The sequence below is a fragment of the Oncorhynchus gorbuscha genome, linkage group LG11, assembly GCF_021184085.1.
Source record: "Oncorhynchus gorbuscha isolate QuinsamMale2020 ecotype Even-year linkage group LG11, OgorEven_v1.0, whole genome shotgun sequence".
In the NCBI taxonomy this organism is placed as follows: Eukaryota; Metazoa; Chordata; class Actinopteri; order Salmoniformes; family Salmonidae; genus Oncorhynchus; species Oncorhynchus gorbuscha.
Window position 1 is genome coordinate 2,906,395 of NC_060183.1, and position 15,921 is coordinate 2,922,315.

Consider the following 15,921-nt stretch of genomic DNA (forward strand, 5'->3'; position numbering starts at 1 on the left):
ATCCTAATATTTATGTATTCGTTAATTCCATGATTTCACTTTTAGGTTGTGTGTATTGTTGTGAATTGTTAAGATATTACTGCACTGTTATAAACTAGAAACACAACCATTTCGCTACACCTGCAATGACATCCGGTGAGCATATATTATATATATTATATGTATATGTATATATATACCATTTCGCTACACCTGCAATGACATCCGGTGAGCATATATTATATATATATATGTATATGTATATATATATATATATATTTTATATATATTTTATATATATATTATATATATTTTATATATTTTTATATATATATTTTATATATTTTTATATATATATATATATATATATATATTTTTTTTTTTTTTATATATATATTATATATATATTTTATATATTTTTATATATATGTGACAAATAACATTTGATTGGTATGGGTCCTGCTTGTGTTTCCTCGGACCACCTCCACATCCTTATATGGTGTGGGAGTGATCACGTTCTCTGACGTCAGGTCGGTGACGCCCAGTTCCTCCAGGAGACTGTCGACATACCCGAGGTTTGTTTCTGCACTTCCGCTCTCTTACCGTATAGCTAAACGATATCTAGACCTCACGGAGGAGCAAGGACACAACAACGACGAGATATCTGTTCTTGACCCGAACCGAGCCCGGCCATGGACGAACAGGCAGGGCCCGGTGTTTTCTTCAACAACAACAATAACTCTATTTTAGCCGGTGTGGGGAAGGTACTGCTACCGGAGGGGGATGCAGGGGAAGCGGACAGGTCTCCGTACAGCATCCCGGGGATCCTACACTTCCTGCAACACGAATGGGCTCGTTTCGAGGTGGACCGGGCTCAATGGGAGGTGGATCGGGCCGAATTGCAGGTGAATTAACTTTATATTTCATTCACTTTCAGATGATTAAAAAATAATAAAAAATAAATTATACTGCTAGCTGATTTTGTAACACACTAGTCGTGTGTTTTTGTGGCACCAATGTGATTGTTGTGATTTAGTATTAGTTAGTTATCTTGTAACTAGTTAACACTGCAGCGCACCCTGGTCGGTTAGCATATGCTAACTAGTTAGCCACTCTTTTATTGTCAAACAAGACGCCTAGCTCTATGTATTTAGCTCGTTCTGGACGATGTTTAGTTTTACACGCTAGCTAACTAGTCGTTTTGTTCAAATAAACTAGTTAACTAAAATGTTAACTAACCCAATGTACCGCCAAAAAAAATGGGACGTTTGTTTGCTAACTAGCTATTGAATAAACTAGCTATAATTCCCCAAAAGGGTGGCTAACCAGTTAGCCAGCTAATAATGTAACTAACTGGTTGACTAGTCAATCTGTTCTCTGCTACTTTTTTCAAATGTAAAATGCCATTTAAACAATCGTATTTGTGTGCAATTACATCCTGTGAAAGTATATATGCCATCTCCCCAACACAATGAATTGTATTGGTCACATACATCCATATTTAGCATATGTTATTGCGGGTGTAGTGAAATGCTTGTAAAAAAATATTTTTAAAAACGCCCCAGTATAGTGTGCATTGTCCATCTGAAGACGGTTTTTGAAGGATAGACGAATGTGTACGGCACCCAAACGTTTCCTGCATGTGTTTTCCTCCTTCCTGACATTTTGAGTTCAGATGGCACCTGTGTACTTCAAGGAAAGCTCAGATGGCCTGGTGCTGTTGAAGGGAAGCTCAGATGGCCTGGTGCTGTTGAAGGGAAGCTCAGGTGGCCTGGTGCTGTTCAAGGGAAGCTCAGATGGCCTGGTGCTGTTCAAGGGAAGCTCAGATGGCCTGGTGCTGTTCAAGGGAAGCTCAGGTGGCCTGGTGCTGTTCAAGGGAAGCTCAGGTGGTCTGGTGCTGTTCAAGGGAAGCTCAGGTGGCCTGGTGCTGTTCAAGGGAAGCTCAGGTGGCCTGGTGCTGTTCAAGGGAAGCTCAGGTGGCGACACTAGCATGGGGCTACTATAGCCCACTAGCATGGGGCTACTATAGCCCACTAGCATGGGGAGCTCAGGTGGCGGGGGAAGCTCAGGTGGCGACACTAGCATGGGGCTACTATAGCCCACTAGCATGGGGCTACTATAGCCCACTAGCATGGGGCTACTATAGCCCACTAGCATGGGGCTACTATAGCCCACTAGCATGGGGCTACTATAGCCCACTAGCACGGGGCTACTATAGCCCACTAGCACGGGGCTACTATAGCCCACTAGCACGGGGCTACTATAGCCCACTAGCACGGGGCTACTATAGCCCACTAGCACGGGGCTACTATAGCCCACTAGCACGGGGCTACTCTAGCCCACTAGCACGGGGCTACTCTAGCCCACTAGCACGGGCTACTCTAGCCCACTAGCACGGGGCTACTCTAGCCCACTAGCACGGGGCTACTCTAGCCCACTAGCACGGGGCTACTCTAGCCCACTAGCACGGGGCTACTCTAGCCCACTAGCACGGGGCTACTCTAGCCCACTAGCACGGGGCTACTCTAGCCCAATAATATACACTTAGCCATCGATGGTAACACAATTATAGTTTAGACCACATTTTGAGACTGTGTTTGTTTACATTGTTTACGAACAAGCTGATACATGCTGATGGGGTACGACAGTTGAATTAAACTGATGAGGAATCCGTGGGTATATATCATTAGTTTATGTTGTAACTGCAAATTGCCCCCCTTTTTTTTTATTTATTTTTTTTTTTTTAAGGTCCAAGGACCTTTTTATATAATTTTCAGAGTTAACATTAGACCTGCTCTGGTTAGCCAAACCAGCCAAATACTCCCATCTAACGTTAAACGTGACTCGTCAATTACAATGCGTTTATAGGATATAGGATATATTTATAGTTATATCCATTTACTGTCGTATCACAAATGTTAAATATACAGTCAGTGTCCGCTGTTTATTTTTACCTTTATTTAACTAGGCAAGTCAGTTAAGAACAAATTCTTATTTTCAATGACGGCCTAGGAACAGTGGGTTAACTGGCCTAGGAACAGTGGGTTAACTTAACAAAGATTTGTACCTTGTCAGCTCGGAGATTTGAACTTGCAACCTTTCGGTTACTAGTCCAACGCTCTAACCACTAGGCTACCCTGCCGCCCCAGATGTGTTACAGTGACAGCGGATAGTGTTTTTCAGTAACAACACATTTCTGTCGTCCTTCTGTTACACACAGGTGTTCGGGGCATGTAAGATAGATAATTAGCACAGGCGGTCGCTTTTTGTAGTCTTCCGTTAACAGGAGCTCTAACACGGATTCATGGCCCTACTAGAACTCTTAACACTATAAAGGTGCGTAAGTCATTTAACCTTTTTTATGTTTTTACAAAATAATTTCTTGCTGATGTGAAAGATACTGGTGAGGATGGATGGATGGATTAGTGGTGAGGATGGATGGATTAGTGGTGAGGATGGATGGATGGATTAGTGGTGAGGATGGATGGATGGATTAGTGGTGAGGATGGATGGATGGATTAGTGGTGAGGATGGATGGATTAGTGGTGAGGATGGATGGATTAGTGGTGAGGATGGATGGATTAGTGGTGAGGATGGATGGATTAGTGGTGAGGATGGATGGATTAGTGGTGAGGATGGATGGATTAGTGGTGAGGATGGATGGATGGATTAGTGGTGAGGATGGATGGATGGATTAGTGGTGAGGATGGATGGATGGATTAGTGGTGAGGATGGATGGATGGATTAGTGGTGAGGATGGATTAGTGGTGAGGATGGATTAGTGGTGAGGATGGATTAGTGGTGAGGATGGATGGATTAGTGGTGAGGATGGATGGATGGATTAGTGGTGAGGATGGATGGATGGATTAGTGGTGAGGATGGATGGATGGATTAGTGGTGAGGATGGATGGATGGATTAGTGGTGAGGATGGATGGATTAGTGGTGAGGATGGATGGATGGATTAGTGGTGAGGATGGATGGATGGATTAGTGGTGAGTGTTTCCTACTCAGATGTAGTATATTTGCCATTGTTTAAGCATCTTAATTTGTCCTTGTGGTCCACTCTGTGTAGCTGTGTTTTATATTTACTGGTCAAACCACAACTGAACGAGCGTGTGCTGTGTGTGTGTATAACGCTCGTAGGACTGTTTGATAAATCAGCCGTTTTTCTATTCGTCCGAACATTCTAAATTCTGTTTCGTAAGTAGTATTTTAGAGTAGTTTCTACACAACGTTGATAATTGAGGCCCCTGGTCTTTATGTTGAGCTTTGTGCTTCCTGTTGTTGTTGTTGTTGTTGAGGGCCATGTTATCCGGTTCTGGTCCAGAAGAGAACTCATTATTCTAAAGCGGAACCATAATTCTCGTTTCTGTGTTCCATTTTTTCCGTACTACGCTGCTGTGCAACCAACCCACAACATGTTGGCTAGTATGCTGCTACCACTACTGCTCTGTGTTTCTCCATCTGCAGTGTAGAAATTGGACGGTGTTACCCCAAATTCTACTTCAGTTAATAGGCCAAACATTGTGTGTACACATTGCAAGTTGTCTCTCATTCTGTCCTTTTCAGATCTTTTCGTTCTCTCTCTCTCTTTCTCTCTCTCTTTCTCTCTCTCTTTCTCTCTCTCTCTCTTTCTCGCTCTCTTTCTCTCTCTCTTTCTCTCTCTCTTTCTCTCTCTCTCTTTCTCGCTCTTTCTTTCTCGCTCTTTCTTTCTCGCTCTTTCTCTTTCTTTCTATCTCTTTCTCTTTCTCTCTCTCTTTCTCTCGTTCTCTCGTTCTCTCGTTCTCTCGTTCTCTCGTTCTCTCGTTCTCTCGTTCTCTCGTTCTCTCGTTCTCTCTCTCTCTCTCTCTCTCTTTCTCTCTCTTTCTCTCTCTCTGTTTGTTGGAAACGCAACGCCGTACTATGTTCTGTTACACGAAGGGTTTCCTCTCATGCTGCAAGAGCCGGAAGTTGGTAATAATGGTTAGTGTGTTTGTGAGGTTGGCTGGCTCACTCATCAACGGTTCAATTCTGGGGTGGAGCTCTATGTGATGCTGGCTTCACCAGGTGGAGCTCTATGTGATGCTGGCTTCACCGGGTGGAGCTCTATGTGATGCTGGCTTCACCGGGTGGAGCTCTATGTGATGCTGGCTTCACCGGGTGGAGCTCTATGTGATGCTGGCTTCACCGGGTGGAGCTCTATGTGATGCTGGCTTCACCGGGTGGAGCTCTGTCTTCGCACTAGTGTCTAGATAAGAGCATCTGCTAAATGACTAACATGTCATTGACCCCAGGGAGACTTAAGTAATCCACAGTGGGCTGTAGCGTCTGTCTCAGGGGCAGCCTTTTTAAAGTCTCTGAGCGCCTGTTGGAGAAGACGAGGTTTGTGGGTGCTTACAGGCCTTGTTTTCTGTTTGTGTCTCTGTCAGTGGAGGAGGCTCCACCCGTAGACAGACCGATTGGGTTACACGTGCCCCTGGGTTGATTTGCACTTTACTACTGTAATGACTCACTTCCTTCCTGTCATTCATATGTTTGTACTGTCTTCTACCAACGCCCCATATCAGCTTTTAGTGCAGGACGGACCCGGTCGTTAGTAGAGGTGTCTTCAGGACAGACCCAGTCATGAGTAGACTTGTCTTCGGGACAGACCCAGTCATGAGTAGACTTGTCTTCGGGACAGACCCGGTCTGTCCCGGAGACCGCAGGCCGTAGCAGGCAGGCAGACCGTTTCATCAGACCAGAGAATCTGTGTCATTGGGGACCTGTAATTGCTACAGACGTGTTTTCCGTACCCTTCCACAGATCTGTACGTCGACACAATCCTGTCTCTCTAGTAAAAGCTTTTCCATCTCTGTCCAAGCCGGAAAGAACAGGCGCAATGGATTATTGTCATTGTAGTTCATTATCGTTTCTGCTCTGAACTAGGTTGAATATTTGCATATTAAACTACAACTCCCTTCAGCCCAGCATTCCACATAGTTTTTCTGAATGATTTGATTTCTCTCCAGAGAAAGTGTTGGGCTCACAAAAAAACTAAAACAAAATGGAATTCAAGGAATTGAACTGACTTCGGTTGTTTTAATAAGAGAGAATCTCCTATTTTTGTTAATTGCTCAGCACCATTTGATAGTAGACTGTTTCAGTGTAACATCGCAATTTAGTTGTTGTTTTTTTAAGACCTTCTGCTTGAATAAATAGGCAAAAGTACATTTTGTCCCTCGTTAGATGCCGTAGCCAGTATACACTTCCTTCAAATTGTCAGAATTAGTCTAAGAACTCAAGAAATGCCATTAATTTAGACTTTTTTTTTTTTTGTCAGAGAAGATCTTAGTCGCACAATTTTACATTTTAAGTTGTTTGATTCAGTATTTCTCAAGTGTCTCCATACTGTTGACCAATCACGGGGCTTAGACTTGTGCATGTATTATACTGTTGACCAATCACGGGGCGTAGACTTGTGTATATATTATGATGACACTAAGTGTTTGGGATGGGAAGCGTGCAGACGCTTTAAGATCCCATTGTCCTTCGCCTCATGTCAAACGAGCGGACCAATATGAGTTCTCCTGGCAGAAAGAACAGGCATGTGGCTGCCGAGGTCAGAGTGAGCACGTGGTCGGGCCCTTAGGGAGAACGGAAGAGAAACCTAGAGGGAAGTTCTACTGAGTCAGATCCACTACGGGGCTGATGATGAAGCAGCCTGACTAGATCAGTGTCTCCATGGTTCTGGTTCTGGTCCACGCCAGCCAGTGTCACTGTACTCTACCTCATCAATCAGTGCCTCCATGGTTCTGGTCCACGCCAGCCAGTGTCACTGTACTCTTCCTCATCAACCAGTGCCTCCATGGTTCTGGTCCACGCCAGCCAGTGTAACTCTACTCTACCTCATCAATCAGTGCCTCCATGGTTCTGGTCCACGCCAGCCAGTGTAACTCTACTCCACCTCATCAATCAGTGTCTCCATGGTTCTGGTCCACGCCAGCCAGTGTAATGGTACTCTACCTCATCAATCAGTGCCTCCATGGTTCTGGTCCACGCCAGCCAGTGTAATGGTACTCTACCTCATCAATCAATGCCAGGGAGAACGCTGTCCTAATCAGTTAGTCCTCATTGTGTTGTCTTTCCACTGTGTTAGTAGTAATCACAGTTAGTCCTCATTGTGTTGTCTTTCCACTGTGTTAGTAGTAATCACAGTTAGTCCTCATTGTGTTGTCTTTCCACTGTGTTAGTAGTAATCACAGTTAGTCCTCATTGTGTTGTCTTTCCACTGTGTTAGTAGTAATCACAGTTAGTCCTCATTGTGTTGTCTTTCCACTGTGTTAGTAGTAATCACAGTTAGTCCTCATTGTGTTGTCTTTCCACTGTGTTAGTAGTAATCACAGTTAGTCCTCATTGTGTTGTCTTTCCACTGTGTTAGTAGTAATCACAGTTAGTCCTCATTGTGTTGTCTTTCCACTGTGTTAGTAGTAATCACAGTTAGTCCTCATTGTGTTGTCTTTCCACTGTGTTAGTAGTAATCACAGTTAGTCCTCATTGTGTTGTCTTTCCACTGGGTCTTTCCACACACTAAGTCTCTAAATGCAGGAAAGAAAGCAGTGTTCCTTCCTAATCTGTCAGAAAGCCAACAACCTCTTGTCAGGACTTGTGTTTCCTGTTATCTCTGTTGTTCTAGCCAGTCTGTACAGTCCTGGTTAAAGGACGACTGTTTTGCTTCTGCTCTCGTCTGTCGACTGATAGGAATGTGTGGAATGTACGTGGCTCGTTATCAGGTGAGGCATCGGTGGTGTTCTATGGGTTGTGCTGCAACTGACAAACTGGCTAGGTAACAGCTAACCCTGTGTTCACTATTCAGGGACAGGCTAGGTAACAGAACCCTGTGTTTACTATTCAGGGACAGGCTAGGTAACAGAACCCTGTGTTTACTATTCAGAGACAGGCTAGGTAACAGAACCCTGTGTTTACTATTCAGAGACAGGCTAGGTAACAGAACCCTGTGTTTACTATTCAGAGACAGGCTAGGTAACAGAACCCTGTGTTTACTATTCAGAGACAGGCTAGGTAACAGAACCCTGTGTTTACTATTCAGAGACAGGCTAGGTAACAGAACCCTGTGTTCACTATTCAGAGACAGGCTAGGTAACAGAACCCTGTGTTTACTATTCAGAGACAGGCTATGTAACAGCTAACCCTGTTCACTATTCAGAGACAGGCTAGGTAACAGCTAACCCTGTGTTTACTATTCAGAGACAGGCTAGGTAACAGAACCCTGTGTTCACTATTCAGAGACAGGCTAGGTAACAGAACCCTGTGTTTACTATTCAGAGACAGGCTATGTAACAGCTAACCCTGTTCACTATTCAGAGACAGGCTAGGTAACAGCTAACCCTGTGTTTACTATTCAGAGACAGGCTAGGTAACAGAACCCTGTGTTTACTATTCAGAGACAGGCTAGGTAACAGAACCCTGTGTTCACTATTCAGAGACAGGCTAGGTAACAGCTAACCCTGTGTTTACTATTCAGAGACAGGCTAGGTAACAGAACCCTGTGTTTACTATTCAGGGACAGGCTAGGTAACAGAACCCTGTGTTCACTATTCAGAGACAGGCTAGGTAACAGCTAACCCTGTTCACTATTCAGAGACAGGCTAGGTAACAGCTAACCCTGTGTTTACTATTCAGAGACAGGCTAGGTAACAGAACCCTGTGTTTACTATTCAGGGACAGGCTAGGTAACAGAACCCTGTGTTCACTATTCAGAGACAGGCTAGGTAACAGCTAACCCTGTGTTCACTATTCAGAGACAGGCTAGGTAACAGCTAACCCTGTTCACTATTCAGAGACAGGCTAGGTAACAGCTAACCCTGTTCACTATTCAGAGACAGGCTAGGTAACAGCTAACCCTGTGTTTACTATTCAGGGACAGGCTAGGTAACAGAACCCTGTGTTCACTATTCAGAGACAGGCTAGGTAACAGCTAACCCTGTGTTCACTATTCAGAGACAGGCTAGGTAACAGCTAACCCTGTTCACTATTCAGAGACAGGCTAGGTAACAGCTAACCCTGTTCACTATTCAGAGACAGGCTAGGTAACAGCTAACCCTGTTCACTATTCAGAGACAGACTAGGTAACAGCTAACCCTGTGTTCACTATTCAGAGACAGGCTAGGTAACAGCTAACCCTGTGTTCACTATTCAGAGACAGGCTAGGTAACAGCTAACCCTGTTCACTATTCAGAGACAGGCTAGGTAACAGCTAACCCTGTTCACTATTCAGAGACAGGCTAGGTAACAGCTAACCCTGTTCACTATTCAGAGACAGACTAGGTAACAGCTAACCCTGTGTTCACTATTCAGAGACAGGCTAGGTAACAGCTAACCCTGTGTTCACTATTCAGAGACAGGCTAGGTAACAGCTAACCCTGTGTTCACTATTCAGAGACAGGCTAGGTAACAGGTAACCCTGTGTTCACTATTCAGAGACAGGCTAGGTAACAGGTAACCCTGTGTTCACTATTCAGAGACAGGCTAGGTAACAGGTAACCCTGTGTTCACTATTCAGAGACAGGCTAGGTAACAGCTAACCCTGTGTTCACTATTCAGAGACAGGCTAGGTAACCGCTAACCCTGTGTTCACTATTCAGAGACAGGCTAGGTAACAGCTAACCCTGTGTTCACTATTCAGAGACAGGCTAGGTAACCGCTAACCCTGTGTTCACTATTCAGAGACAGGCTAGGTAACAGCTAACCCTGTGTTCACTATTCAGAGACAGGCTAGGTAACAGCTAACCCTGTGTTTACTATTCAGAGACAGGCTAGGTAACAGCTAACCCTGTGTTTACTATTCTCAGAGACAGGCTAGGTAACAGCTAACCCTGTGTTTACTATTCTCAGAGACAGGCTAGGTAACAGCTAACCCTGTGTTTACTATTCAGAGACAGGCTGGGTAACAGCTAACCCTGTGTTTACTATTCAGAGACAGGCTAGGTAACAACTAACCCTGTGTTTACTATTCAGAGAGACAGGCTGGGTAACAGCTAACCCTGTGTTTACTATTCAGAGACAGGCTAGGTAACAGAACCCTGTGTTTACTATTCAGAGACAGGCTAGGTAACAGAACCCTGTGTTTACTATTCAGAGACAGGCTAGGTAACAGAACCCTGTGTTCACTATTCAGAGACAGGCTAGGTAACAGAACCCTGTGTTTACTATTCAGAGACAGGCTATGTAACAGCTAACCCTGTTCACTATTCAGAGACAGGCTAGGTAACAGCTAACCCTGTGTTTACTATTCAGAGACAGGCTAGGTAACAGAACCCTGTGTTCACTATTCAGAGACAGGCTAGGTAACAGAACCCTGTGTTTACTATTCAGAGACAGGCTATGTAACAGCTAACCCTGTTCACTATTCAGAGACAGGCTAGGTAACAGCTAACCCTGTGTTTACTATTCAGAGACAGGCTAGGTAACAGAACCCTGTGTTCACTATTCAGAGACAGGCTAGGTAACAGAACCCTGTGTTTACTATTCAGAGACAGGCTATGTAACAGCTAACCCTGTTCACTATTCAGAGACAGGCTAGGTAACAGCTAACCCTGTGTTTACTATTCAGAGACAGGCTAGGTAACAGAACCCTGTGTTCACTATTCAGAGACAGGCTAGGTAACAGAACCCTGTGTTTACTATTCAGAGACAGGCTATGTAACAGCTAACCCTGTTCACTATTCAGAGACAGGCTAGGTAACAGCTAACCCTGTGTTTACTATTCAGAGACAGGCTAGGTAACAGAACCCTGTGTTTACTATTCAGAGACAGGCTAGGTAACAGAACCCTGTGTTCACTATTCAGAGACAGGCTAGGTAACAGCTAACCCTGTGTTTACTATTCAGAGACAGGCTAGGTAACAGAACCCTGTGTTTACTATTCAGGGACAGGCTAGGTAACAGAACCCTGTGTTCACTATTCAGAGACAGGCTAGGTAACAGCTAACCCTGTTCACTATTCAGAGACAGGCTAGGTAACAGCTAACCCTGTGTTTACTATTCAGAGACAGGCTAGGTAACAGAACCCTGTGTTTACTATTCAGGGACAGGCTAGGTAACAGAACCCTGTGTTCACTATTCAGAGACAGGCTAGGTAACAGCTAACCCTGTGTTCACTATTCAGAGACAGGCTAGGTAACAGCTAACCCTGTTCACTATTCAGAGACAGGCTAGGTAACAGCTAACCCTGTTCACTATTCAGAGACAGGCTAGGTAACAGCTAACCCTGTGTTTACTATTCAGGGACAGGCTAGGTAACAGAACCCTGTGTTCACTATTCAGAGACAGGCTAGGTAACAGCTAACCCTGTGTTCACTATTCAGAGACAGGCTAGGTAACAGCTAACCCTGTTCACTATTCAGAGACAGGCTAGGTAACAGCTAACCCTGTTCACTATTCAGAGACAGGCTAGGTAACAGCTAACCCTGTTCACTATTCAGAGACAGACTAGGTAACAGCTAACCCTGTGTTCACTATTCAGAGACAGGCTAGGTAACAGCTAACCCTGTGTTCACTATTCAGAGACAGGCTAGGTAACAGCTAACCCTGTTCACTATTCAGAGACAGGCTAGGTAACAGCTAACCCTGTTCACTATTCAGAGACAGGCTAGGTAACAGCTAACCCTGTTCACTATTCAGAGACAGACTAGGTAACAGCTAACCCTGTGTTCACTATTCAGAGACAGGCTAGGTAACAGCTAACCCTGTGTTCACTATTCAGAGACAGGCTAGGTAACAGCTAACCCTGTGTTCACTATTCAGAGACAGGCTAGGTAACAGGTAACCCTGTGTTCACTATTCAGAGACAGGCTAGGTAACAGGTAACCCTGTGTTCACTATTCAGAGACAGGCTAGGTAACAGGTAACCCTGTGTTCACTATTCAGAGACAGGCTAGGTAACAGCTAACCCTGTGTTCACTATTCAGAGACAGGCTAGGTAACCGCTAACCCTGTGTTCACTATTCAGAGACAGGCTAGGTAACAGCTAACCCTGTGTTCACTATTCAGAGACAGGCTAGGTAACCGCTAACCCTGTGTTCACTATTCAGAGACAGGCTAGGTAACAGCTAACCCTGTGTTCACTATTCAGAGACAGGCTAGGTAACAGCTAACCCTGTGTTTACTATTCAGAGACAGGCTAGGTAACAGCTAACCCTGTGTTTACTATTCTCAGAGACAGGCTAGGTAACAGCTAACCCTGTGTTTACTATTCTCAGAGACAGGCTAGGTAACAGCTAACCCTGTGTTTACTATTCAGAGACAGGCTGGGTAACAGCTAACCCTGTGTTTACTATTCAGAGACAGGCTAGGTAACAACTAACCCTGTGTTTACTATTCAGAGAGACAGGCTGGGTAACAGCTAACCCTGTGTTTACTATTCAGAGACAGGCTAGGTAACAGAACCCTGTGTTTACTATTCAGAGACAGGCTAGGTAACAGAACCCTGTGTTTACTATTCAGAGACAGGCTAGGTAACAGAACCCTGTGTTCACTATTCAGAGACAGGCTAGGTAACAGAACCCTGTGTTTACTATTCAGAGACAGGCTATGTAACAGCTAACCCTGTTCACTATTCAGAGACAGGCTAGGTAACAGCTAACCCTGTGTTTACTATTCAGAGACAGGCTAGGTAACAGAACCCTGTGTTCACTATTCAGAGACAGGCTAGGTAACAGAACCCTGTGTTTACTATTCAGAGACAGGCTATGTAACAGCTAACCCTGTTCACTATTCAGAGACAGGCTAGGTAACAGCTAACCCTGTGTTTACTATTCAGAGACAGGCTAGGTAACAGAACCCTGTGTTTACTATTCAGAGACAGGCTAGGTAACAGAACCCTGTGTTCACTATTCAGAGACAGGCTAGGTAACAGCTAACCCTGTGTTTACTATTCAGAGACAGGCTAGGTAACAGAACCCTGTGTTTACTATTCAGGGACAGGCTAGGTAACAGAACCCTGTGTTCACTATTCAGAGACAGGCTAGGTAACAGCTAACCCTGTTCACTATTCAGAGACAGGCTAGGTAACAGCTAACCCTGTGTTTACTATTCAGAGACAGGCTAGGTAACAGAACCCTGTGTTTACTATTCAGGGACAGGCTAGGTAACAGAACCCTGTGTTCACTATTCAGAGACAGGCTAGGTAACAGCTAACCCTGTGTTCACTATTCAGAGACAGGCTAGGTAACAGCTAACCCTGTTCACTATTCAGAGACAGGCTAGGTAACAGCTAACCCTGTTCACTATTCAGAGACAGGCTAGGTAACAGCTAACCCTGTGTTTACTATTCAGGGACAGGCTAGGTAACAGAACCCTGTGTTCACTATTCAGAGACAGGCTAGGTAACAGCTAACCCTGTGTTCACTATTCAGAGACAGGCTAGGTAACAGCTAACCCTGTTCACTATTCAGAGACAGGCTAGGTAACAGCTAACCCTGTTCACTATTCAGAGACAGGCTAGGTAACAGCTAACCCTGTTCACTATTCAGAGACAGACTAGGTAACAGCTAACCCTGTGTTCACTATTCAGAGACAGGCTAGGTAACAGCTAACCCTGTGTTCACTATTCAGAGACAGGCTAGGTAACAGCTAACCCTGTTCACTATTCAGAGACAGGCTAGGTAACAGCTAACCCTGTTCACTATTCAGAGACAGGCTAGGTAACAGCTAACCCTGTTCACTATTCAGAGACAGACTAGGTAACAGCTAACCCTGTGTTCACTATTCAGAGACAGGCTAGGTAACAGCTAACCCTGTGTTCACTATTCAGAGACAGGCTAGGTAACAGCTAACCCTGTGTTCACTATTCAGAGACAGGCTAGGTAACAGGTAACCCTGTGTTCACTATTCAGAGACAGGCTAGGTAACAGGTAACCCTGTGTTCACTATTCAGAGACAGGCTAGGTAACAGGTAACCCTGTGTTCACTATTCAGAGACAGGCTAGGTAACAGCTAACCCTGTGTTCACTATTCAGAGACAGGCTAGGTAACCGCTAACCCTGTGTTCACTATTCAGAGACAGGCTAGGTAACAGCTAACCCTGTGTTCACTATTCAGAGACAGGCTAGGTAACCGCTAACCCTGTGTTCACTATTCAGAGACAGGCTAGGTAACAGCTAACCCTGTGTTCACTATTCAGAGACAGGCTAGGTAACAGCTAACCCTGTGTTTACTATTCAGAGACAGGCTAGGTAACAGCTAACCCTGTGTTTACTATTCTCAGAGACAGGCTAGGTAACAGCTAACCCTGTGTTTACTATTCTCAGAGACAGGCTAGGTAACAGCTAACCCTGTGTTTACTATTCAGAGACAGGCTGGGTAACAGCTAACCCTGTGTTTACTATTCAGAGACAGGCTAGGTAACAACTAACCCTGTGTTTACTATTCAGAGAGACAGGCTGGGTAACAGCTAACCCTGTGTTTACTATTCAGAGACAGGCTAGGTAACAACTAACCCTGTGTTTACTATTCAGAGAGACAGGCTGGGTAACAGCTAACCCTGTGTTTACTATTCAGAGACAGGCTAGGTAACAGCTAACCCTGTGTTCACTATTCAGAAACAGGCTAGGTAACAGCTAACCCTGTGTTCACTATTCAGAGACAGGCTGGGTAACAGGTAACCCTGTGTTCACTATTCAGGGACAGGCTGGGTAAAAGGTAACCCTGTGTTCACTATTCAGGGACAGGCTGGGTAACAGCTAACCCTGTGTTCACTATTCAGGGACAGGCTGGGTAACAGCTAACCCTGTGTTCACTATTCAGGGACAGGCTAGGTAACAGCTAACCCTGTGTTCACTATTCAGGGACAGGCTAGGTAACAGCTAACCCTGTGTTCACTATTCAGGGACAGGCTGGGTAACAGCTAACCCTGTGTTCACTATTCAGGGACAGGCTGGGTAACAGCTAACCCTGTGTTTACTATTCAGGGACAGGCTAGGTAACAGCTAACCCTGTGTTCACTATTCAGGGACAGGCTAGGTAACAGCTAACCCTGTGTTCACTATTCAGGGACAGGCTGGGTAACAGCTAACCCTGTGTTCACTATTCAGAGACAGGCTGGGTAACAGCTAACCCTGTGTTCACTATTCAGGGACAGGCTGGGTAACAGGTAACCCTGTGTTCACTATTCAGGGACAGGCTGGGTAACAGCTAACCCTGTGTTCACTATTCAGGGACAGGCTGGGTAACAGCTAACCCTGTGTTCACTATTCAGAGACAGGCTGGGTAACAGCTAACCCTGTGTTCACTATTCAGAGACAGGCTGGGTAACAGCTAACCCTGTGTTCACTATTCAGAGACAGGCTGGGTAACAGCTAACCCTGTGTTCACTATTCAGGGACAGGCTGGGTAACAGATAACCCTGTGTTTACTATTCAGGGACAGGCTGGGTAACAGATAACCCTGTGTTTACTATTCAGAGACAGGCTAGGTAACAGCTAACCCTGTGTTCACTATTCAGGGACAGGCTGTGTAACAGCTAACCCTGTGTTTACTATTCAGAGACAGGCTGGGTAACAGCTAACCCTGTGTTTACTATTCAGAGACAGGCTGGGTAACAGCTAACCCTGTGTTTACTATTCAGGGACAGGCTGGGTAACAGCTAACCCTGTGTTCACTATTCAGGGACAGGCTGGGTAACAGCTAACCCTGTGTTTACTATTCAGGGACAGGCTGGGTAACAGGTAACCCTGTGTTTACTATTCAGGGACTGGCTGGGTAACAGGTAACCCTGTGTTCACTATTCAGGGACAGGCTAGGTAACAGGTAAATATTAGGCTTCAGCCTTTGTTTGTGTTTCACCGCTACCGGGGGACAAGTCAACAACACTAGCATAAGAAAGTTGAGACCGATGTAAGTCTGTGTGTGTGTTTTGAATCTGTGTAATTATATGTACGTAGTTGTAGGAGTGAGTGGAGTGAG

General features: G+C 44.9%; 1 protein-coding gene across 1 annotated transcript in view; it reads left to right on the top strand.

Moving 5' to 3' along the window:
• The first annotated feature begins 568 nt into the window (after nt 1–568).
• The window catches only part of LOC124048043 (striatin-like), a 153,969-nt gene continuing 138,616 nt past the window's right edge, over nt 569–15,921 (top strand). The window contains exon 1 of the mRNA XM_046368421.1: nt 569–884. Coding sequence (XP_046224377.1) covers nt 672–884 — 213 coding nt within the window. The 5' untranslated portion in view covers nt 569–671. The remainder of the gene's footprint in view (nt 885–15,921) is intronic.